Consider the following 27,661-nt stretch of genomic DNA (forward strand, 5'->3'; position numbering starts at 1 on the left):
GATCTGTATACCTATGTCATTAAAAACCCATCGCCATACACAGGTATTGATCTGAAAGCGTATAAGAGTTTGGATGCCTACAAATATTTTGTGTCAGGCTGGGTAACATGCCTACATCAGCGGGTCGTCCCTGGAGCCGGTGGTCGCCATCTGATTACAGCTAAGGTTTTTTCACATTTTCATTTACTTTCGGTCCTCAGGATAAACAAAATGTTATTAAATGTCACTGAAATAACTTCTTAGTCCGTTGAGACATGGCCCGTTATAAATTTGCTGTTACCAGGCAATGACCAAGAACTGTATTATTAGGGTCGGTGTAGTTGTAGCAGTGTATTAGCAACTAGCTGTTAGCACTAGCTAATGTCAACAACATAGTAGCTAGTATGTTACTGTAGCAATATTTACGTTCAGTCATTTGGATGACTGTTAAAACCTTTCAGTCTCAAGTTTTTCCTTTACTGGATTTACTAGTTTACTGAGCCATCGCGCGCTCGCCGGCCAAGCCGGGAGCCATCGCGCGCTCGCCGGCCAAGCCGGGAGCCATCGCGCGCTCGCCGGCCAAGCCGGGAGCCATCGCGCGCTCGCCGGCCAAGCCGGGAGCCAGCGCGCGCTCGCCGGCCAAGCCGGGAGCCAGCGCGCGCTCGCCGGCCAAGCCGGGAGCCAGCGCGCGCTCGCCGGCCAAGCCGGGAGCCAGCGCGCGCTCGCCGGCCAAGCCGGGAGCCAGCGCTCGCCGGCCAAGCCGGGAGCCAGCGCGCGCTAGCTCAGTAAACTAGTAAATCCAGTAAAGGAAAAACTTGAGACTGAAAGGTTTTAACAGTCATCCAAATGACTGAACGTAAATATTGCTACAGTAACATACCAGCTACTGTTGTTGACATTAGCTAGCTTGCCGTCCAAAATGGTGGACACCGGGCGTCACGTGACCCTGTGACGTCAGGTGAAATACCTCAATAAAAAGTTCAGCGAAATTCTCTGTCCGTATTTACATAAGGTGTTCACCCATGCTAACAATGACGGTGTTTTACCTCCAACGCTAACTGAAGCAGTTATAATAGTTATATATAAAAAAGCTAAAGACCCAGAAGAAGTCGGCTCTTATCGTCCCATCTCCCTATTAAATCTGGATGGAAAGTTGTTTTCTAAAGTCTTGGCCAATAGAGTGAGCCCTCTTTTAAATAAATTAATACACCCAGATCAGACTGGTTTTATACCAAATAGAAAGTCTTTTTTTAATCTCAGACGGCTATTCAACATAATATATTCTACTGATAGACAGAAAGAAGAGCTTGCCATTCTGTCACTCGATGCAGAAAAGGCATTCGACCAAGTCGAATGGCCTTACCTGTTCGAAACCTTGAAAAGATTTAAATTCGGTCAAAAATTCATTTCAATGGTCAAGCTCCTATATAACAGCCCTTCGGTGCAAATCCTCACAAATCAAATATTATCTCCTCGTTTCCCTCTACACAGAGGCACAAGACAAGGTTGCCCCTTGTCTCCCTTGATCTTCGCCCTTGTAATTGAACCTCTTGCTGAGAGCATTCGTTCAGACCCTTTAATTTATGGTCATATATCAGAAAAATCAATAAATAAAATATCATTATATGCTGATGATGTTCTTTTGTATATTACTCAGCCGGAAACCACTATTGTAAAAATTTTAGAGAAAATCAATATATTTGGGACCTTCTCTGGGTATAGGATAAATTGGAATAAGAGCGAACTAATGCCAATACATATGCAAGATGCCTCTTGGTTACAGACTCTCCCTTTCAAAATATCACTGGACAAATGTACATATTTGGGAATCCAAATTACGAAACACCACAATACGTTATTCAATGCAAATTTTCCTCCATTACTGTCTGAACTACAGTCAAAAATACAATTTTGGAGGACTCTTCCAATATCACTACTGGGCAGAGTTAATGCTATTAAAATGGTATTCCTACCCCAATTATTGTATTTATTTCAGAATATCCCAGTGTCTCTTACCAACTCATTCTTTAAACAATTAGACACGATTGTAAACCCCTTTTTGTGGGATTACAAAACACACAGAATTGGCAAGAGGCATCTCTGCAAATCTAAAGGAGAGGGGGGCCTTGCACTCCCAAATTTTCTCTTTTATTATTGGGCTTCAAATATTATGATTATGACACACTGGTTAGATGACACAACATCTCCACCAAATTGGCTTAAGTTGGAACAAGACGCATGTCAACCCTACTCGTTGGGAGCCATCCTTCTGTCTCCGTCCGTCGTTGAAGAGTCTGTATATAAGAGCAGTATAGTGATCCACACCACTTTGCGTATTTGGAAAAAAATTAGATCACACTTTAACTTACCTCCCATATCCTATGCCCTACCCATTGTTGGAAACCCTAGTTTTCCACCATCTAATCTGGACTGTGCTTTTAAGCTTTGGAAAGGGGCAGGCATCCACACAATAGGAGACTTGTACATTGGAGATACATTTGCCTCCTTTGCACAACTACAGAGTAAATATAAGTTGCAAGGGATTGACCACCTTAGATATCTGCAAATAAGAGACTATGTAAGGAAACACCTACCAAATTTTGAGACCTTTGCAGGTTCTAGTCTAGATGGATGTTTCCGACTCACATCATGCTCGGTTAAAGCAATATCTTACATATATAACACCTTACAATCCCTTAGTCCAGTTGATTCCAACCGGATAAAATCGAAGTGGGAGGAAGAAATGGGCATTGTGATCTCTGATATAACATGGAAGGGGGGGTTGGAGCACGTCCATGATGCTCTAATAATGAAAGACACTGCTTAATTCAATTTAAAATCCTACATCGTCTTCACTATTCCAAGGAGAGATTACATAAAATATATCCTGAGCTTTCCCCGTTGTGTGACAAATGCCTGTCAGCAGATGATACACTACTACATAGCTTTGTTGACTGTCCCAAAGTTCAGGCTTATTGGATCAATATTTTCAAATCAATATCTGAAATACTTCAAATCCAATTGGAACCAGACCCACTAATTATCATTTTAGGTGTGTCTGATGATACTATGAAGTTGACCAACGCTCAGCAATGTTTCCTTTCCTACAGTCTTATTACTGCAAGGAGGTTGCTTCTCATGCACTGGAAAGAGAAGGAGGCCCCTCCTACAAAGTTGTGGCTCAGTGATCTTATGAACACACTCCACCTAGAAAGAATACGATATACTCTAATGGACAAACTCCCCTACTTTGATAAGGTGTGGTCACCTCTAATTAAGTATCTGGCAAATTAAAATCATGGTACACCTAATGTCAACAAGCTTGACGGAGGAATGGGGTGGGGCTGGAGAGAGTCGGGAATAGAACTCTGAGACTAAATTAATGGAGAGTCTTTTTTTTTTTTTTAATTCATGTTTTTTGTTTTCTTTCGTTCTATTGTGTTTTGGTCCTGTGAGTATTTTGTGTGTGTACGGGTGTTCATGGGGAAAAAAGGAAAAAGAGCAACAAATGATGAAACATGTGCGTGTGAAAGATACGCGACATACTTTATGTATATACTGTATATATATATTGCTCAAATAAAACATATTTGAAACATAAACAACAACTGGACATTTACATTGCATCGAGCTACGTATATATTGATACTAAGTTAAAAATGCTTCAATTCAAGATAAATTACACTACATGGCCAAACATTTGTGGACACCTGACAATCGCACCCATATGTGTTTCTTCCCCAAACTATTGCCACAATGTTGGAAGCACACACTTGTCTAGAATATCTTAATGCTGTAGCATTAAGATTTCCCTTCATTGATACTAAAAGGCCCAAACCTTATTCATCATGACAGTGATACTGTGCAGTACGCAAGCTTCAAGAAGACATGGTTTGCCAAGGTTGGAGTGGAAGAACTCAAGTGCCTGACCTCAACCCCGCTGAACACCTCTGGGATGAACTGGAACACTGAGTGCATACCAGATCTCCTCAACAACATCAATGCGTGATCTCACTAATGCTGTTGTGGCTAAATGGATAAATCCCCACAGACATGTTTTATTATCTAGTGGAAAGCCTTCCCAGAAGCGTGGAGGCTCTTATAAAAAAAAATTGGGACCACCAATTTGCACTGTTAAAGCTCATGGTTTTAGAAGTGGAAATATATGGGTGTGATGGTCAGGGTTCCACATACTTTTTGGCCATATAGTTTTTCAATGACTTGTATTTGTCCAATGCAGTTTGTGCCTTATCTGGAGGTCCTTGTCTCAGAATGTTGACCTGTGTCCTTCCAGTAGAGACTGGAATGCACTAGTATTTGACAAATGCTATCTTCAGGATTTCCAAGAGCATCGACTGTGTGACCCAGTGAGCACAAAACTGTTTATAAGATGTGAAAAAGATGTCTTTACCACCACTCATGGAATGTTGAAATCAAAGATGTAGACAAGATGACTACTGTGGTCATGAACAAGCCATCAAACGTAATATAGACCAAGAAGAAATGCACATGTTTAGGGGTCAAATCAAGCAAATCAATCACTTGGACTGGCCAATAGTAGACTACATCAATTTATGGGCCACTTTAAGCTCAGTCATGAATGTCCATGGACATGCTCACCAGGAAGTTGCTATTCAACACTGAACCGGGACTATTGTTATTCTTTAAGACTTGTAGAAGATTGTTTAAGTCTGTTATCCCAGCAGCACCCTCTGAAGCTTGTCTTCTGACACGCTGCTCTCGTCCTCTGACTCAGCGTCGCTCTGTGAGTTGGAGCTGCAGGGAGAACTACATTCAGGAGAGCAGAGATAGTGCATGAGGGGCAGGCGGTACTTTCCACAGAAGTCGATGAACTTGATGTGGGGCACTCGTGACTCAAAGTATACACCTGTTGAAGGAGAAGATGCACAAGCAAATGGGCTGAAGAGACATTCTTAATGCTTTTAATGCTTCATGTCCACCTACTGTGTCGACTCTAACATGGCTAACAGTGAATGGAAGATATCGAAGGCCAGTATCTTGATAGATTTCAGATTCAAAACTATCCCTAAGAATTCACTGTCCTTGTCAGAGTACCACTACAGATAGTAAGAAGGGATTTGGAATTCAGCCCACAACTACAATTAGCTAGTTAAGTGAACTAGCTAACAGTTATGTTTAAATGCCTGCAACTCAACTATTTAAGTCTTATTGTGAATTATTATTCTTCACCCATCCAGTGTGTTCTGGGTTGGGTCCCTCTCCTTGGATTACATGGATAAGTAAGTACAGCCGGCTAGCCGCTCCTTTGCTGCACTACTTTTGGTCAGTACTAGCTAGTTTGAGTAGCCAGTTAACCTAACTGCATGTCTTTGGACTGTGGGGGAAACCAGAGCACCCGGAGGAAACCCACACAGACATGGGGAGAACATGCAAACTCCACACAGAAAGGCCCCTGCCTGCCACTGGGCTCAAACCCAGAACTTTCTTGTTGTAAGGCAACAGTGCTAACCACTGTACCACTGTGCCACCCAGTATAGTGAATTACAATTGGCAAAATGACATACAATCAGTTTTAAATTGTCTCCAGATTTATAATAATGATGCTGTTTAAAAAAAATACCTTGGAGAAACTCTGATATCTGTGGTATTACCCTGAAATGAATGTGGCTAATATCTTTATTTCAGGTGTCTCTTTAGGAGTAGCATGTTGGTGTAGTGGTTAGCACTGTCGCCTCACAGCAAGAAGGTTCTGGGTTCAAGCCCAGTGGCCGACGAGGGCCTTTCTGTGTGGAGTTTGCATGTTGTCCCCGTGTCTGTGTGGGTTTCCTCCAGGCGCTCCGGTTTGACCCCACAGTCCAAAGACATGCAGGTTCGGCTAATTGGTGGCTCTAAATTGACCGTAGGTGTGAGTGTGAATGGTTGTTTGTCTCTATGTGTCAGCCCTGTGATGACCTGGTGACTTGTCCAGGGTGTACCCTGCCTCTCGCCCATAGTCAGCTGGGATAGGCTCCAGCTTGCCCATGACCTTGCACAGGATAAGTGGCTACAGATAATGGATGGAGATATCTGTTTCCATTTTTCCAGCCCAGAAATTAGCTCTGCTCTTTAATCTCATGGCTGGGAAAAGTTCGGTTCGATTTCCACAAAGTACTCTATGGCTGATAATGTAGTGGACTGTCATGCTCCGCCCCAGACTTCCACTCTGGAGATTTATTATCTCCCAGTTCAGCGCCAATCCGGATCTGGGACGGGACTTTCATCTTGCCGGCATTCACTTCCTGGTTTGCTCTGCTGTGCATAAAAGGGCCTTTCTCAGAAGGGGACTTTACCAGAACGTCTTGTTGGTTTTTCATGTCGCCTCTGAGCCATTATCACTTCTTGGATTTTTGCTCTCTGTTTTGCCTGTTTCTTGTCACAGTTTTTTGCACTATGTTTTTGTCTTTTTTTCATGTTTGTTGCACTACGTTTTTGTGTCAAGTTTTTTGTCTGGACTATTTTTCATGCTAGCATTTTTTGTCCTTGCCTGCCTCATTTTTTGTCCCTAGTTTTTTGGATTATTTTTGGTTTATTTTTTCCTATTAAATCTTTTTTATTATTGGAGTTACGGGTCGGGCGGCACGGCGGTGTAGTGGTTAGCGCCGTCGCCTCACAGCAAGAAGGTCCGGGTTCGAGCCCCGTGGCCAACGAGGGCCTTTCTGTGTGGAGTTTGCATGTTCTCTCCGTGTCCGTGTGGGTTTCCTCCGGGTGCTCCGGTTTCCCCCACAGTCCAAAGACATGCAGGTTAGGTTAACTGGTGGCTCTAAATTGACCGTAGGTGTGAATGGTTGTCTGTGTCTATGTGTCAGCCCTGTGATGACCTGGCGACTTGTCCAGGGTGTACCCCGCCTTTCGCCCGTAGTCAGCTGGGATAGGCTCCAGCTTGCCTGCGACCCTGTAGAACAGGATAAAGCGGCTAGAGATAATGAGATGAGATGAGATGAGTTACAGGTCTGTGTTTCTGCTTTTGGATCCTACTCACCACATCTCACCACCCTTAACATGGACACAACACAACTTTTAAAATCCCTGAATTTCTGTACTACTTTTCACGAGACAAATCTTATCACTTGCAATCTGTAGTCTTGTCAGCCCAGAATTGGTGAGTTCAACCACAAATCTTAGTCTTACTGCCTTCAAAAAATAAACTTGAGAACAGTTAATCAGATTTTTAATCACGTGAACAATTTTCTGTAGTCACTGTTTCTGCACTTGTTTACATAGAAACTTAATTTCCATAGTCTACGCAAAATTCAGAATGGTCTTCACCATTAGTGTTGTTGTTTCCACCTTATCCCTTGAGAGTTTTAACATTGAGCACTCATTAGTTGTTGTTTTCCGTATGTGCTCAAGAACAGTTGAAAAAAACGGTATATGGTACATCTGTGGTTTCACTGACTGGGTAAATTGTGTCAGGAAATGCCCTACACTTAGTTACACTCTGAAGGGTTCTTTGGCTGGTTGAACCTTCAAGATTCAACTTTGAACCTTTTCTGAACGGGATACCCTCTCTTATAGAGTCTACATAGAAACTTTAACGTTTCCTACACCAGAAATGATTGCTTAGGATAGTGGATTAAAATGATTGTGGGGGTTGTTGCAGATAAAAAAAAAACTTGTTTGAGTCAAAATAATCAGGAGTAAAACTGTTTAGTCTGCACTCAGCCTACACTGTTATTTTGTCTGCTTTGGTGTGTTGTTTATTTGTTCAGGTTCAGGGTCATATCCTAAAATACACCAACTGCCTCTTCAGATTTTCAATGCTGTTTGAAAAACAAACATATGCTCAAACACATCAGCCTTGGACTCTGTCCTCCATGCTTCTGTTTCTTACTGTACCTGCACATCTGGGGTTGGGGCACTTGCTGGCTGAGTTCAGGTAGCGGCACAGGTTGGCTGGGAGGTCACTCACGAGGTATGGAACATTGTGGGATTTAATGGTCCGTCCTGCCAGCTCAAGCAAGGACGGGGGGTCATTGGTTATGTCCTTGATGAAGCGCACTACCAGAGGGTTGCCGCGAAGACTGAGCTCCTGTAGGTGCACGAGGCTGAGGAGCTCGCGTGGTAGAAATGTCAGGAGGTTGTTATGGAGACTGAGAGACAGCAAGGAGTGCAGCCTGGGGGACAGACAGAAAATTAAATCATACATGAACAGCTAACACATAAGTCTAATAATTGGATCTAAATTTGGTTTCTGGATAATATTAAGACTTGGTATTAAATTTTATGATTCCTGGTGATGATGTGATATATGGTTTCTGGCAAGAAATCATATTATTATTATTATTATTATTATTATTATATATTTTATACCATTTTCACCCAAGAGTCACTGCGCCCTCTGTCACCTGATTACTAATTGCACCTGTCTCTCGTTCTTCAGCAATCACCTCGCCTACTTAAGCTCAGCTCTCACACACTCGTGTCGCGAAGTATTGTTTAGTGTTTCTGTGCCTAACTTTACTGAGCTGTTTACTTTCTGCCCGATTTCCCGTGTTTAGACCATTATCTACGTTCAGTCCCTGACCTTGCTCTGTTGTTTTCTCTGCATTATCCTGTTTGCTGATTGACCAACCCCCGCCCGTTACTCTGACTATGATTCCTGCACTTTGTTTTGGCTCAGTCTGCAGTTTGCTTCTCCCCGCTCTCCCCTGTACCTATGTCCACAAGTGCCTGCAGCCTGACAAACATTAGGAAGAAATCAGAAATCAGAAAAATGTAATACACATATATAGCGATAAGTTTGCCTAGCTATCTAATTATCTACGTTATTACATATATGCCATAGTTAATAAATGTTTCTTCTCCTCCACTGAAGTTTGGGTCAGGCAATGAAACATGGAAATGTTGCCAGATGATATGTAAAACCATTATAGAGAGGTAACACAAGGAAAATTACACTAAATTAGGAAAATTACAAAACCCTGGGGGTGGCATGGTGGTGTAGTGGTTAGCGCTGTCGCCTCACAGCAAGAAGGTCCTGGGTTCGAGCCCCGTGGCCGGCGAGGGCCTTTCTGTGTGGAGTTTGCATGTTCTCCCCGTGTCCACGTGAGTTTCCTCCGGGTGCTCCGGTTTCCCCCACAGTCCAAAGACATGCAGGTTAGGTTAACTGGTGATTCTAAATTGACCGTAGGTGTGAATGTGAGTGTGAATGGTTGTCTGTGTCTATGTGTCAGCCCTGTGATGACCTGGCGACTTGTCCAGGGTGTACCCCGCCTTTCACCCGTAGTCAGCTGGGATAGGCTCCAGCTTGCCTGCGACCCTGTAGAACAGGATAAAGCGGCTACAGATAATGAGATGAGATGAGACAAAACCCTGGGGTTTTTTTTTGTTTTAGAAAAAGTAGATTTGTATAAATGTGGATGCTTCTTGGCGAGCCATTTTAAACAAATTCATAACCAGATGTTTTTCCAGATGTAAAAAAAAGAAGTTAATGCAAGTTTGAGAAAGCTTAAGAGTGTCTCATATTATATAGAACATTAGAGAGACACCACAAGAGGAAACACAGATGTTGGTAGGTTATTGACAATGTTTGGCCTGTTTTCAGTTTTCTCTAGATCTAATTGGAGAAAGTCATGGCCTAAAGGTTAGCGAAACAGCTTTGGGACCAAAAGGTCACCAGTTAAATTCCCTGGACCAGCAGGAAAGGCTGAAGTGTCCTTGAGCAACCCCAAATGCTCCTCAGGCTGCTCTGGGTACGTTGTATGTTGTTCTGGATAAGAGTGTCTGCTAAATGTCATTAATGTAATGTAATACTGTAAGTGCATGAGGTTACATTAATAAAAAGTACTAACTTGTGGCACAGTGGCGTAGTGATTAGCACTATTGCCTCACAACAAGAAGGCTACGGGTTCGAACCTCACGGCCAACGGGGGCCTTTCTGTGCGGAGTTTGCATGTTCTCCCTGTGTCTACGTGGGTTTCCTCCAGGTGCTCTGGTTTCCCCCACAGTCCAAAGACATGTAGATTAGGTAAAATACCCAGCCACTGGGATTGTACAAGCCAGTGCATATTTAATGCCATTCCCAAGCCAGGATAGATTGGGGAGGGTTGCAACAGGAAGGGCATCCAGTGTAAAAATTATGCCAAATCAAATATGTGGAACAGATCTGCTGTCACGACCCCGAATGGAAGCAGCCAAAAGAAGAACAAGAAGAGGAAAAATTGATACGAATTATGGCCATAATTTTGCAATTGATGTTCAAAAATATTATTCAAATATTGTATGTTAGGTGCTTATATCACTGCTTCACATCACATTCAAGTGAATCGATAAGACATGCAAATGCATATAGATAATACAACCCCGATTCCAAAAAAGTTGGAATAAAGTACAAATTGTAAATAAAAATGGAATGCAGTGATGTGGAAGTTTCAAAATTCCATATTTTATTCAGAATAGAACATAGATGACATATCAAATGTTTAAACTGAGAAAATGTATTGTTTAAAGAGAAAAATTAGGTGATTTTAAATTTCATGACAACAACACATCTCAAAAAAGTTGGGACAAGGCCATGTTTACCACTGTGAGACATCCCCTTTTCTCTTTACAACAGTCTGTAAACGTCTGGGGACTGAGGAGACAAGTTGCTCAAGTTTAGGGATAGGAATGTTAACCCATTCTTGTCTAATGTAGGATTCTAGTTGCTCAACTGTCTTAGATCTTTTTTGTCGTATCTTCCGTTTTATGATGCGCCAAATGTTTTCTATGGGTGAAAGAGCTGGACTGCAGGCTGGCCAGTTCAGTACCCGGACCCTTCTTCTACGCAGCCATGATGCTGTAATTGATGCAGTATGTGGTTTGGCATTGTCATGTTGGAAAATGCAAGGTCTTCCCTGAAAGAGACGTCGTCTGGATGGGAGCATATGTTGCTCTAGAACCTGGATATACCTTTCAGCATTGATGGTGTCTTTCCAGATGTGTAAGCTGCCCATGCCACACGCACTAATGCAACCCCATACCATCAGAGATGCAGGCTTCTGAACTGAGTGCTGATAACAACTTGGGTCGTCCTTCTCCTCTTTAGTCCGAATGACACGGCGTCCCTGACTTCCATAAAGAACTTCAAATTTTGATTCGTCTGACCACAGAACAGTTTTCCGCTTTGCCACAGTCCATTTTAAATGAGCCTTGGCCCAGAGAAGACGTCTGCGCTTCTGGATCATGTTTAGATAGGGCTTCTTCTTTGAACTATAGAGTTTTAGCTGGCAACGGCGGATGGCACGGTGAATTGTGTTCACAGATAATGTTCTCTGGAAATATTCCTGAGCCCATTTTGTGATTTCCAATACAGAAGCATGCCTGTATGTGATGCAGCGCCGTCTAAAGGCCCGAAGATCACGGGCACCCAGTATGGTTTCCCGGCCTTGACCCTTATGCACAGAGATTCTTCCAGACTCTCTGAATCTTTTGATGATATTATGCACTGTAGATGATGATATGTTCAAACTCTTTGCAATTTTACACTGTCGAACTCCTTTCTGATATTGCTCCACTATTTGTCGGCGCAGAATTAGGGGGATTGGTGATCCTTTTCCCATCTTTACTTCTGAGAGCCACTGCCACTCCAAGATGCTCTTTTTATACCCAGTCATGTTAATGACCTATTGCCAATTGACCTAATGAGTTGCAATTTGGTCCTCCAGCTGTTCCTTTTTTGTACCTTTAACTTTTCCAGCCTCTTATTGCCCCTGTCCCAACTTTTTTGAGATGTGTTGCTGTCATGAAATTTCAAATGAGCAAATATTTGGCATGAAATTTCAAAATGTCTCACTTTCAACATTTGATATGTTGTCTATGTTCTATTGTGAATACAATATCAGTTTTTGAGATTCGTAAATTACTGCATTCCGTTTTTATTTACAATTTGTACTTTGTCCCAACTTTTTTGGAATCGGGGTTGTACAGTCGAAAGTAAATGTAAACCGTTACCTGTATAGCTGAGGTGGAACACTCCGGATACAGTTGTCACATAGCACCAGGTACTTGAGGAGGTGCAAGTTAGCCAGCTCAGGAGGAATGAACGAGATCAGATTCCCTCCCAGATACAGCATCTCCAGCCTTCAAATGATTCAGCAGCAAAATATTTGGAACAGGAGTACAGTCGTGAGATATACAACCAGACCGAAATGATCAAACACATTACATACTGGAAAGTTTGGTTTTTTTCCCCTCTTACATTTTCCACTGAAACAAGCACAAGTTATAAGCAGACTTAATTATATTACAGTTATATTTCATTTCCAATGGTTAATAAAATAGAAGAATGAATGACAGAAAGGCTTTAATAAATTACAGCCTGGATGCCATGTGGCACAAGCAGAGAATTGCAAGTTTTACATCCTGAAGATGTCACAATCATCTGTGGACAAGAGGCAAGGGAGAAAAATAGGTCATGTTGTCTATCTAGGTGGGGGGGGGATGATATACTTTCGCTCCCCTGTCAATCATAGTGACACTACCCAATCGCTGTAGTGTCTGCAAGCTCACATATGTGGAAGAGCGCAGTTAAAATATGAGAATGGAATTGGAAGATGACCAAAGTCAGAGGGTTCAGACTAAAGAACATCTAAAAGCAAACAGCTTAAATTTCAAGCAAAGTATGTTGAAATCCTGAAGTTTGAACCTGGTTCACTGGTGTGATAATCCAGCAAACCCCCACTAGGCCACCAGGGGGATGACTCAAGTGCAGAGGCGTGAGGCGGAAGTAGAAAAGTATCAAAAAGTTTATTTACAATATTTACAGTCCAAAAAAAATATAATCCAAAAAACGCTCAGAAGATGAAGGGAAAAATAAAATATCCAAAAGGTCAAAGTCAAATACAAAAGCCAAAAAACTAGAAAAGAAAAGGCAAAATACCAACGCTCAGAAGATCCAAAAAACAGTAAATATAAAGTCCAAAAAGTCCAAAAAGAAAAGCAAAGTGCAAAACCAAAAAGACAAAGGCAAGGAACACGGAACAGAGGTAACTGGAGCTAAACATAACAGCACAAAGACTCCGTGACAAGAGGACTGAACTCAGGGGTATAAATACACAAACTAAAATAGGACACAGGTGACACTTATGAGGACTAGGCGGGGCACAAGACACATGGAAAACAACAAACATAAAACACAGAAACAGTGGCGGCCTCTAGAGGCCAAAACAAACATGACAAGAAAAGGAAATAACAGCGGCCTCTAGAGGCCAAAACAGTCCCAGTCCTAACAGGACCCCCCCTAGGAGCATCTCCTGACGTTCCCAGGGCGATCCGGATGGGCCGAATGGAAGTCCCGACACAGTTCTTTATCTAAGACGTCCCGAGCGGGAACCCAGCAGCGCTCCTCGAGACCATAGCCCTCTCAGTCCACTAGATATTGAAGCCCGCCACGGACCCGGCAGGAGTCAAGCAGGCGATGCACGGTGAACACAGTCTGACCCTGGAAGATGCGGGGGGGTGGGGGGTTCCTAGGGGCAGGGGCATACGTGAACGTCAGTACGGGCCGCAACAGGGAAACATGGAATGTGGGGTTGATCCTCAGAGTCCGGGGCAACTGGAGCCAGTAGGCGACAGGGTTCACCCTGCGCACCACCTTGAAGGGGCCAATGTAGCAAGGAGCAAGCTTGCGGTTCTCCACCCACAGCGGAAGGTCCTTAGTGGACAGCCAAACCCGCTGCCCAGGGCGGAAAGTGTGGGCAGGTCTTCTATGGCGGTTGGCCTGAGTCTGGTTGGTTCTGGAGGTCTGGATGAGGGTCTTCCTGACCTTGCTCCAGGTCTTGCGACACCGTCTCACATATTGGTTGACCGAGGGCACCCCCGCGTCCTCCTCCTGGTCCGGGAACAGAGGTGGCTGGAACCCGAATTGGCACTGGAATGGCAACAGCTTGGTGGCCGATGACTGCAGGGTGTTGTGGGCGTACTCTGCCCATGGCAGCCAGGTGCTCCACGATGTCGGGTTATCCATAGCCAGGCCTCGCAGGGTGGTTTCCAGGTCCTGGTTGAGCCTCTCCGTCTGGCCATTGGACTGTGGGTGAAACCCAGAGGAGAGGCTGGCAGTGGCTCCGATGACCTTGCAGAACCCGTGCCACACTCGGGAGGAGAACTGGGGCCCTCGGTCTGAGACGATGTCCTGTGGGAGACCAAAGACTTGGAAGACATGATTAAAAATAAGTTTGACTGTTTCAAGAGCAGAAGGGAGTTTGCACAGTGGTATGAAGCGGCAGGCCTTCGAGAATCTGTCGACTATAACCAAAATGACAGTGTTACCTTGAGACTCAGGGAGACCCGTGATGAAGTCGACTGCCACGTGGGACCAGGGACGCCGGGGAATGGTCAGAGGATGCAGGAGACCCTGGGGACGCTGTCGCGGGTTCTTGGTTCTGGTGCAGACCTCACAGGACAGGACAAATGACCTTACTTCCTTCTCCATGTTAGGCCACCAGAAGCATCTTTTCAGGAAGTCCAGGGTCCTCCGAGCTCCCAGGTGGGCGGTGAGAGGGGAAGAGTGACCCCACTGGAGAACCTTGGCCCGGGCTTGATGTGGGACGTACAAGAGGCCCGGTGGCCCCGTCCCAGGACCGGGGTCCTGGCGTTGGGCTCGTCGGACGGCCTCCTCAATACCCCAGCGGACAGGGGCCACAATCCGGGACACAGGGATAATAGGCCTGACTTCACTCTCCCTGTTAGTGGCAGAGAACAGCCTGGACAGTGCGTCAGGTTTGGTGTTCTTGGAGCCGGGGCGGTACGAGAGGGTGAAGTCAAACCGACTGAAAAACAGGGCCCACCTAGCCTGTTGTGGGTTCAGTCTCTTGGCTTGCTGGAGGTACTCCAGGTTCTTGTGGTCAGTCCAAACCAGGAATGGATGTTGCGCTCCCTCCAGCCAGTGCCTCCACTCCTCAAGGGCCAGTTTGACTGCTAGCAGTTCTCGATCCCCCACATCGTACCGGGACTCTGCAGGACTCAGGCGGTGGGAGAAGTAAGCACAGAGGTGCAGCTTTCCTTCCGAACGTTGAGAGAGCACCGCGCCGACACCACTGTCCGAAGCGTCCACCTCCACGATGAATGGTTGGGAGGTGTCCGGGAGGACCAGAATGGGTGCCATGCAGAAGCGGTGCTTGAGGTCTTTGAATGCCTTTTCTGCCTGAGGAGACCAGACATAAGATCCACCTGTCCCTTTGGTGAGGTCCGACATGGGTGCTGCTACAGAACTAAAGTTCCTGATAAACTTGCGGTAGAAGTTAGCAAATCCTATGAACCGCTGAACCTCTTTGACGGACTTGGGAGTGGGCCAGTCCCGGATGGCCAGGGTCTTGGCTGGGTCAATTTGGAGTTGGCCTGTCCATACAATAAAGCCCAGAAAGGAGACCTCGGGAACATGAAATTCGCATTTCTGGGCCTTGGCGAACAGATTGTTCTGTAGCAGCCTCTGGAGAACCTGGCGGACATGGTGGCGGTGCTCCTGCACGGTCTTGGAAAAGATAAGGATGTCGTCGAGGTAGACAAAAACGTACAGGTTAATCATGTCCCTCAAGACGTCGTTGATTAGGGCCTGAAAAACAGCTGGTGCATTGGTGAGTCCGAAGGGCATCACCTGGTATTCGTAGTGCCCAGACGGGGTGTTAAAGGCAGTCTTCCACTCGTCTCCCTGTCGGATACGGATGAGGTGGTATGCGTTCCGTAGGTCCAACTTGGTGAAGATGGTGGCGCCTTGGAGCAGGTCGAATGCTGTGGACATCAGCGGAAGGGGATATCGGTTGCGCACAGTGATCTTGTTCAGGCCCCTGTAGTCAATACATGGTTGGAGCCCCCCATCCTTCTTGCCGACAAAGAAGAAGCCAGCACCAGCAGGTGAGGTGGAGGGTCAAATGAACCCAGAGACCAGGGCGTCTTTGAGGTATTCCTCCATGGCCTTGCATTCTGGCTGAGAGAGGGAAAACAGTCTGCCACGAGGAGGGGTAGTCCCAGGGAGCAAGTCGATGGCACAGTTGTAGGCCTGGTGCGGAGGAAGAATGGCGGCCCTGCTCTTGCTGAATACCTCCTTCAAATCCCAGTACTCTGTGGGAACTTGAGATAGCTCGGTGAGATCAGGGGGCTCGGCAGGAGACACAAGGAGAGCTAGAAAGCAGACAAGAGGCATGGCATGCAGGGCCCCATTCCACAACCTGGCTGGTGACCCAGTCTATACGAGGGTTGTGGCGGGTAAGCCAAGGAAGACCTAGAATAACTGGGAACTCAGGTGAAGGAATCAGGTGCAGGGATATTTCTTCCTTGTGACCTTGAGACTGGAGGAAGACTGGAGAAGTAACTTGGGTGACTCTTCCATCACCTAACGCTTGGCCATCAAGGGCAGACACAGACAGTGGAACTTCAAAGGGCGCAGTCGGGACATTGATGCTTTGGGCGAAGTGGATATCCATAAAGTTTCCAGCCGCCCCTGAGTCTAACAAGGCTTGACAAGAGTGGACGGACTCACCCCAGGAGATGGAGACCGGGATGTAGATTCCTTGGCCAGGGAGTCCGGGAGAGAGGGTAGGCCCCGTCACAACCCTCCCTCGGCTGGACGGGGCGGTCCTTTTCCCAAGAGCTCGGGACATGATGCTCGGAAGTGACCAGGCTTGCCACAGTAGATGCAGCACTTGTCCCTCCTTCTGCGCTCCCTCTTGGCTACGGAGAGACGAGTACGGCCAACTTGCATGGGCTCTGGACAGTCACTGGAGGAGGTAGACGGGCTCCATGTTGAGGCAGTGAGGCCGGGGAGGCTCAGGACTTGGCGGCGTTCTCTAATCCTGTTGTCCAGACGAATAGCATGTGAGATCAGAGTTTCAAGGTCACTTGGGCATCCAATAGAGGCCAGGCCGTCCTTGATGGGGTCAGACAAACCATGGTGAAAGGCTGAAACCAGGGCAGCCTCATTCCATCCGCTGACTGCTGCGAGCGTCCGGAACGATATGGCGTAGTCTGCGACGCTTCCTCCTTGCCGGATGGACATGTGCTTTCTGGCTGCGTCGGTACTGATGTCCGCCTGGTTGAAGACCCGAAGCATCTCTTCAGTAAACAGTTCAAAATCAGAGCACTTGGGTCCCCGTCTCTGCCAGATAGCTGTTGCCCAAGCTCGTGCCTTACCAGCTAACAAGGTTATCACAAAGGCGATCTTGCAGCGATCCGTAGTGTAGGTGGTAGGCTGGAGCTCAAAGGTGAGTTGGCACTGGGTAAGGAACTCCCAGCACTCACCGTCATACCTCTGTGGTGCAGGAAGGCTGGGTTCGCGAGGTGAAGGAGACAGTGTGGCGGGAGGCACTGGAGCAGGAGCCGGATCAGGATGAGGAGATGCAGGCAGAGGTGTCAGCTGTGCCAGGGTTTTCCCAATTTGCTGAAGCCCATGGTACATCCATGGTCGCTCCGAAGCATGTCAAAGCTGCCATAATTCCCTGAAGGTTGGCCGGGTAGACAGTTGAAGCAGCCTCTGCTGAGTCGGTCATGACGGAGTCTTTCTGTTAGGGTTTTGCTGGGATTTGAACCTGGTTCGCTGGTGTGATAATCCAGCAAACCCCCACTAGGCCACCAGGGGGATGACTCAAGTGCAGAGGCGTGAGGCGGAAGTAGAAAAGTATCAAAAAGTTTATTTACAATATTTACAGTCCAAAAAAAATATAATCCAAAAAACGCTCAGAAGATGAAGGGAAAAATAAAATATCCAAAAGGTCAAAGTCAAATACAAAAGCCAAAAAACTAGAAAAGAAAAGGCAAAATACCAACGCTCAGAAGATCCAAAAAACAGTAAATATAAAGTCCAAAAAGTCCAAAAAGAAAAGCAAAGTGCAAAACCAAAAAGACAAAGGCAAGGAACACGGAACAGAGGTAACTGGAGCTAAACATAACAGCACAAAGACTCCGTGACAAGAGGACTGAACTCAGGGGTATAAATACACAAACTAAAATAGGACACAGGTGACACTAATGAGGACTAGGCGGGGCACAAGACACATGGAAAACAACAAACATAAAACACAGAAACAGTGGCAGCCTCTAGAGGCCAAAACAAACATGACAAGAAAAGGAAATAACAGCGGCCTCTAGAGGCCAAAACAGTCCCAGTCCTAACACCACCTGTGTGCAAAGTGTCACATGATCTGTCACATGATGTCTGTATAAATCAACCTGTTCTGGAAGGACCCTGACTCTGTAACATGACTAAGCAAGCAACATGAAAACCAAGGAGCCTCCAAACAGGTCAGAGACAGAGTTGTGAAGAAGTATAGATCAGGGTTGGGTTATAAAAAAATCCCAAACTTTGTATATCCCAGGGAGCACCATTAAATCCATTATAGCAACATGGAAAGAATATGGCACCACTACAAACCTGACAAGAGAAGGCCGCCCACCAAAACTCACAGACCAGGCAAGGAGGGCATTAATCAGAGATGCAACAAAGACACCAAAGATAACACTGAAGGAGCTGCAAAGATCCACAGCGGAGATGGGAGTATCTGTCCTTAGGACCACTTTAAGCCGTACACTCCACAGAGCAGGGTTTATGGAAGAGTGGCCAGAAAAAAGCCATTGCTGAAGAAAACACATTTAGAGTTTGCCCAACAGCATGTGGCAGACTCTCCAAACACATGGAAGAAGATTCTCTGGTCAAATGAGACTAAAATTGATCTTTGTGGCCATCATGGGAAATGCCATGTGTGGCGCAAACCCAGCACCCTGAGAACGTGCTGTGGGGATGTTTTTCATCTGCAGGGACAGGAAAGCTGGTCAGAACTGAAGGAAAGATGGATGGCACTAAATACAGGGCAATTCTGGAGGAAAACCTGTTTGAGTCGGCCAGAGGTTTGAGACTGGGACGAAGGCTCACGTTCCAGCAGGATAATGACTCTAAACATACTGCTAAAGCTACACTGGAGTGGTTTAAAGGGAAACATTGAAATGTCTTGAAATGGCCTAATCAAAGCCCAGACCTCAGTCCAATTGAGAATCTGTGGCATAACTTGAAGATTGCTGTACACCAACGCAACCCATCTAACTTGAAGGAGTTGGAGCAGTTTTGCCTTGAGGAATGGGCAAAAATCCCAGTGGCTAGATGTGCTAAGCTAATAGAGACATACCCCAAGAGACTTGCAGCTGTAATTGCAGCAAAAGGTGGCTCTACAAAGTATTGACTTTGGGGGATGAATACCTATGCACACTCCAGATTTCTGTTTTTTTCATCTTAATTATTGTTTGTGTCACAATAAAACAACAATTTTCACCTTTAAAGTGGTAAGCATGTTGTGTAAATCAAATTGTGCTCACCCTCCAAAAATCCATTTTAATTCCAGCTTGTCATGCGACAAAACAGGACAAACACCAAGTTAATATATATATATTATGAAAGTAATGTAAAAAGGAAAGTAATTTTCCTATCTCCGAATAGAATTTCTGTAGTTTTTAGATAGTGTATATATTATCCTTGGGCAGCACGGTGGTGTAGTGGTTAGCACTGTCGCCTTACAACAAGAAGGTCCGGGTTCGAGCCCCGTGGCCGGCGAGGGCCTTTCTGTGTGGAGTTTGCATGTTGTCCATGTGGGTTTCCTCCAGGTGCTCCTGTTTCCCCCACAGTCCAAAGACATGCAGGTTAGGTTAACTGGTGACTCTAAATTGACCGTAGATGTGAGTGGTTGTCTGTGTCTATGTGTCAGCCCTGTGATGACCTGGTGACTTGTCCAGGGTGTACCCCGCCTTTCACCTGTAGTCAGCTGGGATAGGCTCCAGCTTGCCTGCAACCCTGCACAGGATAAGCGGTTACGGATAATGGATGGATATCTTATCCTTTTGCATAAGTAGGGGTTCAGTCGCAACTGGGACAAAAGTTCTGTTCCTTCCCCGTCACGCCTCTATTTAGTTTTTATTTGTTAGATATACATGACAACTTTTGGTATCTTATTTTCTCAGCATCTTATTGCAAATTTGTGATGAAGCCATTACTCAATTGATACAGTCGTTTCTTAACCACTCTTTCTTTTTCTCTCTCTTGAAGTTAATGACAAAAAGCAGCTGACAGGGACACCAGTCAATCACATGACACCACACACACACCTCAGGGTGATTTAGAGTTGATCCTAGACATGTTTTTGCAAGCAAAATGGAGAATCCAGAGGAAACCTATGTAGACATGAGGATAACATGGACACAAATGCCACGTAGACAGTAACCTGAGCTCAGGGTCTAACTACAGACTGTGATGTGAGGTGGCATGGCGGTAAACTATAGTGTTTTTGCCTCACAGCCCCAGGGTCCCCAGTTAGATACGACCTCACATGCCACCTCACATCTCTGTGATGTTTAATCATTAGGCTACGATCTATGGAAACAGATAAAACATTCAATGAATGTTGGCTTAAATCAAAATGGTCTTTAAAAACAAATATTTTTGAGTTTCAGGAACTATAGAGCCGTAAAATCAATACAGTCATATGTTTACGGGTATTCAAATGCATTAAAGGACATGGGACATGGATTTTTTTCTGGGTATAATTATGTATAAAGGACATAAGAAATGCCATCTAAATCACTGCAGGGCGTCAAAAATGTGAAAATCATCACATTATTCAACTTTTTTATACATCAGCGTAAAACAATGATTCATTAATTAGCTCGGTGGTCACGTGACCCGTGACGTCACAAAAACTTTCCAAGGAGCCAGCGCTTGGGAATCTAATGTAAACAGGTTACCGAAATGGACACCATCGACAGTGACATTCCCGATGTTTCACAGAGATGTGAAGTTAGACCCTATCAATTCGAACCGATAGCTGGAAATTCACATGAACATGGATCTTGTCTTTACTCTGATGGGTCAGATGATTCTGAGAGTGAGAGTTCATTCAATCCCCATGAAACTGAAAGCGGTCGGCTCGATAACACATCCTGGTAAGTTAAAAACAATTCTGCTCAAAGGCTAATGATCTGTTGAAAGAAGTATTATTTTTGTATCATACATTGAAAGTTCATCATAGATCTAGCTAAAGTCCGTTGCAAGCTAGTTTTTTTTTTCTGATATTTTTCGAGATTGATTGAGATACAATGCTTCCAGAGTCCGAGATGAAAACATTCAAAATGGCGAAACGAGTCAGAATTATGATAATCAATAATTGATACACCCAAAATTATAATACTAATCCTTACCTCGGCTTTCAGTCGCTTAGCGAATGCACCTCGGCATTTTTCCGCATGAGGCCCATGGTAAAACCACACTTCCAGGAGGGGCTGCCGTCTGCCTCCCAAGCCGGCCGAGAGCGCTCCTCGTCGGGCACGGCCAGGCGGGCGAATGCCCTGGTCCGTCCGCCCTGTCTAAAAAATAATGGTACAACTCCGAGTGAAGGTATCAATGCGCTGTTGAAGCGCGCAGAAGGTGTTAGTACGCCTGTCATTATAGTGCAGACTTTCCATAGCATAGAAAATCGCCACATTTCAATTTGTGTAACTGAACTTTGTTTCATATCACTGGTCATATAAACCTATGTAAACAGGAAAAACGTGGAAGAGTTTGGTCGCATCTAACTACAGCCCCAAAAAATACCATTGGCCATACTGAGCCTAGCTACATTGCTAACAGGAGTAACAGCGCGTCTGACTGACTGGGAGGTCGCAATACACCATGATGTTCATCTCATCTCATCTCATTATCTCTAGCCGCTTTATCCTGATCTACAGGGTCGCAGGCAAGCTGGAGCCTATCCCAGCTGACTACGGGCGAAAGGCGGGGTACACCCTGGACAAGTCGCCAGGTCATCACAGGGCTGACACATAGACACAGACAACCATTCACACTCACAATCACACCTACGGTCAATTTAGAGTCACCAGTTAACCTAACCTGCATGTCTTTAGACTGTGGGGGAAACCGGAGCACCTGGAGGAAACCCACGCGGACACGGGGAGAACATGCAAACTCCACACAGAAAGGCCCTCGCCGGCCCCGGGGCTCGAACCCAGGACCTTCTTGCTGTGAGGTGACAGCACTAACCACTACACCACCGTGCCGCCCCATGATGTTCAATGTACGTTAAACACTCTAAAAACGAAACAATTTTCTTGTCATCCAAGACACAAAAACTATTTTGTCGCATTCGTCATCATCACGATTCACACTTCTCCATATTCATCTACCCGCTTGTGCTGTACCCGAAAGTTTTTGTGACGTATGATCACGTGACAGTGGCTCTTCCGGTTGTAAAATATGCATATCGGAACTCGAGCAGAAACGCCATATAATCATCACGAATATAACGATTTTGCTGAATTTAATAGATAATTTTGTATTTGTTGATGCAATTATTTCATATTTTTAATGGAAAGAAACTGATATAGCGTGCATTTATGTTTCATGTCCCATGTCCTTTAATGACCAAAAATCAAATCAAGCCCTGTCTTATACATTGGCTAATTTTGTCTGCTCTTGTGGTCTTTTCCAGAAGCTGATAAAACTATGACCTGCCTGGTGAGCTTTTTTATTTCTGCTGGGATGCTTTTTAATCTGTTTCCTCCCATGGACAGAGAGCGCAGTTGACTCAGTTCCAGGAACTGGCTTGGTATTTCTCTAAATCGGTTCCCACTGAAGTTCAGCGTCTCGATGAGCATCGAACTGAACTGCTTCGGAAATGATGCTTCGTCCAGCTGGTTATTTTTCGCCACCAGCGTCTTTAGTTTGGTGAGTTGCAGAATGTCTTCAGGGAAAACAACGAGCGCGTTGTTGCTCATGTCCAGGTACTCCAGGTTGGAAAACATGCAGAGGGAAGAGGGGAAAAATGTGAGGCTGTTGTATGTCAGGTGAAGCTGTTGGATCTGTTTGCATTGCGGCTCTGTGATGCGCTCCAGGTTCAAGTTGGCATGCTGCACATACGACAGGTCTAAATCCAGGCTTCCTGCACTGACGCTGGGGAAAGACTCCATGGTTCTGCGTGCAAAAAACGGATAGCTGTTAGTGTACTGTACAGCAGCTACATTATAACTTCACAGCTGGGAAGGTGCAGTGGTTTGTTGATACGCAATCTTCTGTTCGGAAAAGTCAGTAGAAATCTGTCCAGATGTGCTGCTCTGTTCTCTGTTACAGGCTGTAACTGAGTCTCGAGTGCACACTCAGCTGCTTTATATGCAGTGTGCAATGTGGGACATGACCTTTGGTCAGAATCAACGTGAGCCAAGTGACATCAATCAAATTTGCAAAAAATAAAAATGCTCTGTTTCTCAAAATCCAGTGAATGTGGACATAATTAAACAGTTATTCCACTCAATCTCATCGTACATGGCTGATAAACGATGTACGACTCGATTTCGTGGAATAACTGTGAAATATACATATAAAATTACTGCTCTTCATCTTTCAACTGCTCCCATTAGGGGTCGCCACAGCAAATCATCCAATTTATTTTCCACATATTTGATTTAGCATAGGTTTTATGCTAGATGCCCTTCCTGATGCAACCTTCCCAAATCTATCCTGGCTTGGGACCAGCACCAAGTACACACTGGCTTGCACAACCCCAGTGGCTGAGTATTTTACCTAATCTGTCTTTGAACTGTTGGAGGAAACTGGAGCACCCAGAGAAAACCCACACAGACACAGGAAGAACATGCAAACTCCACCCAAAAACGCCCCCGTTGGCTGTCATGTTTGAACCCACAACCTTCTCGCTGTGAGGCAACAGTGATAACCACTACACCAACGTGCTGCAGAGCTTATATATACACAACCCCGATTCCAAAAAAGTTGGGACAAAGTACAAATTGTAAATAAAAATGGAATGCAATAATTTACAAATCTCAAAAACTGATATTGTATTCACAATAGAACATAGACAACATATCAAATGTCGAAAGTGAGACATTTTGAAATTTCATGCCAAATATTGGCTCATTTGAAATTTCATGACAGCAACACATCTCAAAAAAGTTGGGACAGGGGCAATAAGAGGCTGGAAAAGTTAAAGGTACAAAAAAGGAGCAGCTGGAGGACCAAATTACAACTCATTAGGTCAATTGGCAATAGATCATTGTGGCAGCAGGGGCGTGGTCAAGCACCGGTCTGTGACAGGAGGGCGGAGTCAGGGAAGGTAAGTGGCAGAATCACTACACCTGACGGCAATTAACCTGTGTTTGTGTGTGTCTTCCCAGTGACCGTGCCCTATTTAGGGAAGGAGAGCGGAGAGCAGGGGAGCTCATCGCCGGACGAGACGCTAATCTGTGTCTCTAGCCTCCGAATAATACATTGTGTAGACTGAAAAGTTTGACAATAAAAAAAACCCTATATGAACCTGATCTCTGTCCTGCCGTCCTCTGTGCTCCACCCACGCCTAGCAACCGCTACAGTGGTGCTGAAACCCGGAAATTCAGAGTGGAGCACCAGCCGATCAGCCCCATGGAGTCCTCCCCATTCGCCGACCTGGTCCACGCCCTCGCCACGGCCCAGCAAAGCCAGCACCAGGCGCTCGTCACCCTCCGGAAGGAACAAGAGCAACGCTTCGAAGCCCTGGTGCTGGCCCAGCAGGAAGACCGCGAGGCGTTCCGGCACCTCCTCACGTCGGCGGGGTCCACCAGCGCTCCGGCCGCGGGCCCGTCTCCCCTCACCATCACCAAGATGGGTCCGCAGAACGACCCCGAGGCTTTCATCACGCTATTCGAACAAGTCGCAGAAGCCTCGGGGTGGCCGATGGAGCAGCGCGCCTCCTCCCCCTCCTAACGGGAGAGGCGCAGCTGGCCGCGCTACAGCTCCCCGCCGACCGCCGGCTGGTCTACGCGGACCTCCGCCGGGCCGTCCTCCAGCGCGTGGGGCGCACTCCAGAGCAACAGCGCCAGTGCTTCCATGCTTTGCGCTTGGAGGAAGTCGGCCGGCCGTTCGCGTTTGGCCAGCAGCTCCGGGACGCCTGCTGGCAGTGGTTGAGGGCCGACAACCGCAACGCCGAGGGGATCATCGACCAGGTGGTGCTGGAACAATTCATTGCTCGCTTACCAGCAGAAACCGCGGAGTGGGTCCAGTGCCACCACCCGGCGTCGCTGGATCAGGCAGTCGAGCTGGCAGAGGATCATTTGGCAGCTGTTCCGGCGGCAGGACAGCAGACGGTGTCTTCTCTTCTCTCCTCTTCTCTCTCTCTCCCCCCCTCCTTCTGTGTCCCGTCCTCGCCCCATTCCCCCACCGCGGAGACGGGGGCCGGCACCACCCCAGCCGGCCCGCCGCACCCGCGGTGCCCTCCCGTTTCTCCCTTCTGTGTCTGTCTCTCCCCCCCCCCTCAGGTGAGTGAGCCCCAGAACACTGGTGCAGAGGGAAAGCCCGGGCCGGTTTGCTGGCGCTGCGGGGAGCCGGGCCACCTTCAACAGCAGTGCACGGCAATGGAAGTGGGCGCGGTGGTTCGGATCCCCGACACGCCAGAGGCCGCCCTCGATCGGGCCGGAGTGTATCGCATACCGGTGAGTATCCAAGGGGCTACATATCAGGCGTTGGTGGATTCTGGTTGTAATCAGACCTCAATTCGCCAAAGCCTGGCTCAAAACGAGGCATTGGGGGGAGCACAGGGGGTGAAGGTGTTGTGTGTGCATGGGGATGTTCACCGCTACCCTTTGGTGTCGGTCCACATTTTTTTCAGAGGGGAAAAAGTTATAGTGAAGGCGGCGGTTAATCCTCGCCTTACCCACTCTTTAATTTTGGGGACTGATTGGCCGGGATTTCGGGATTTGATGACACACTTAGTCAAGAGTGGGTCCTGCCATTTAACGGGGGGAGGCCCCGGTGTCGCTTTGGCGGGAGCAGCTGTCGCAGAGCCGTCTACGCCGGCCCCTCCTCTCTCTCTTGGGGAATCCCTCGCCAATTTCCCATTAGAGCAGTCGCGAGACGAGACTCTGCGACATGTGTTTGACCAAGTGAGAGTAATCGATGGTCAAACGCTCCAGCCGAACGCCACCCCGTCCTTCCCCTACTTCGTGATTATGAAGGATAGGTTATACCGAGTGACGCAGGACACTCAGACTAAAGAGCGAGTCACGCAACTTTTAATTCCAAAGAGCCGCCGGGAATTGGTATTCCAGGCGGCTCATTTTAATCCCATGGCTGGACACTTAGGGCAGGATAAGACACTAGCCCGAATAATGGCCCGATTCTATTGGCCGGGGATTCGCGGCGATGTTCGTAGGTGGTGCACGGCATGCCGCTAATGCCAGTTAGTAAATCCGGCGGCCATTCCCAAAGTGCCTTTGCGCCCCCTCCCATTAATCGAGACCCCGTTTGAGAGAATTGGGATGGATCTCGTCGGGCCATTAGATCGGTCAGCACGAGGGTACCGCTTTATATTATTTCTGGTGGACTATGCAACACGATACCCGGAAGCAATGCCTCTGCGCAATATCTCAGGACGCAGTATTGCGGAGGCATTCTTCCGCGTCATCTCCCGAGTTGGAATCCCGAAAGAGATTCTGACTGATCAAGGCACCACATTTATTTCACTGACACTGCGCAAACTGTATGGGTTATTGGGGATTAAGCCGATCCGCACCAGCGTGTATCACCCACAAACGGACGGTTTAGTGGAACGGTTCAATTGCACCCTCAAAAATATCATTAAAAAATTCGTGAGGACGCACGTAATTGGGATCAGTGGCTCGAGCCCTTGTTGTTCTCAGTGCGGGAGGTCCCCCAAGCCTCCACGGGGTTCTCCCCGTTCGAATTATTATATGGGCGTAAGCTGCGCGGCATCCTAGCCGTGCTGCGGGAAAATTGGGAGGAGGAACCTTCAGAAAGTAAGAACGAAATTCAATACATTATGGACCTGCGCGCAAAACTCCACACGCTCACCCACCTAACCCAGGAGAATTTGCGGCAGGCCCAAGAACGGCAAGCCCGCCTGTACAACAAGGGTACGCGCCTTAGGGAGTTCACACCGGGAGATAAAGTACTCGTACTGTTGCCCACGTCGAGCTCCAAATTGATCACCAAGTGGCAAGGGCCCTTTGAAGTCACACGGTGAGTCGGGGACGTCGACTATGAGGTGAGGCGAACGGACAGGGGTGGGGCACTACAAATTTACCACCTCAACCTACTTAAATTCTGGAATGAGGAGGTCCCCGTGGCGTTGGTGTCGGTGGTTCCGGAGAAGGCGGAGCTGGGGCCGGAGGTTCAAAAGGGGGCATTGGCATCACGCACCTCTCCGGTCCCCTGTGGAGACCACCTCTCCCCGACCCAACTCACGGAGGTCACCCAGTTGCAGACCGAGTTTTCGGATGTGTTCTCGCCCCTGCCTGGTCGCACCAACCTCATAGAGCACCACATAGAGACGCCCCCGGGGGTAGTAGTGCGTAGCCGCCCTTACAGGCTACCCGAACACAAAAAAAAGGTGGTTCGGGAAGAACTTGAGACCATGCTCGAAATGGGCATCGTCAAGGAGTCCCACAGTGACTGGAGCAGCCCGGTGGTCTTGGTACCCAAGGCCGATGGGTCGGTCCGGTTCTGTGTGGACTATAGAAAAGTCAACGCTGTGTCTAAATTCGATGCGTACCCAATGCCTCGTATTGATGAGTTGCTCGATCGACTCGGCACTGCTCGCTTTTATTCAACACTGGATTTGACGAAGGGATATTGGCAGATCCCCTTGACTCCACTATCCCGAGAAAAAACGGCCTTTTCCACACCGTTTGGTTTACACCAATTCGTCAC

At 46.8% G+C, this 27,661-nt stretch overlaps 1 protein-coding gene across 1 annotated transcript; it reads right to left on the minus strand.

Moving 5' to 3' along the window:
- Positions 1-3,594: 3,594 nt before the first annotated feature.
- lrrc58a (leucine rich repeat containing 58a) lies at positions 3,595-23,612 on the minus strand. Its single transcript, XM_060899523.1, has 4 exons — positions 22,460-23,612; positions 11,932-12,060; positions 7,837-8,114; positions 3,595-4,867 (listed from the first exon to the last, which is right to left on the minus strand). Exons 1-4 carry the CDS (start codon positions 22,912-22,914, stop codon positions 4,674-4,676), a joined length of 1,056 nt encoding a protein of 351 aa, XP_060755506.1. The 5' UTR covers positions 22,915-23,612; the 3' UTR covers positions 3,595-4,673.
- Positions 23,613-27,661: the final 4,049 nt, after the last annotated feature.

The sequence above is a fragment of the Neoarius graeffei genome, chromosome 18 (assembly GCF_027579695.1).
Source record: "Neoarius graeffei isolate fNeoGra1 chromosome 18, fNeoGra1.pri, whole genome shotgun sequence".
Taxonomy (NCBI): domain Eukaryota; kingdom Metazoa; phylum Chordata; class Actinopteri; order Siluriformes; family Ariidae; genus Neoarius; species Neoarius graeffei.

Bases quoted from the DNA above. Each gene is read 5' to 3' on its own strand.
- lrrc58a (XM_060899523.1), bottom strand. From the start codon at position 22,914: ATGGAGTCTTTCCCCAGCGTCAGTGCAGGAAGCCTGGATTTAGACCTG. The intron at 12,061-22,459 runs GCAGGTCATAGT...AATCATTTGAAG, and splicing joins GAAATAAAAAAGCTCACCAG to GCTGGAGATGCTGTATCTGG. The intron at 4,868-7,836 runs GTACAGTAAGAA...CTCCTTCAACAG, and splicing joins CCCCAACCCCAGATGTGCAG to GTGTATACTTTGAGTCACGA.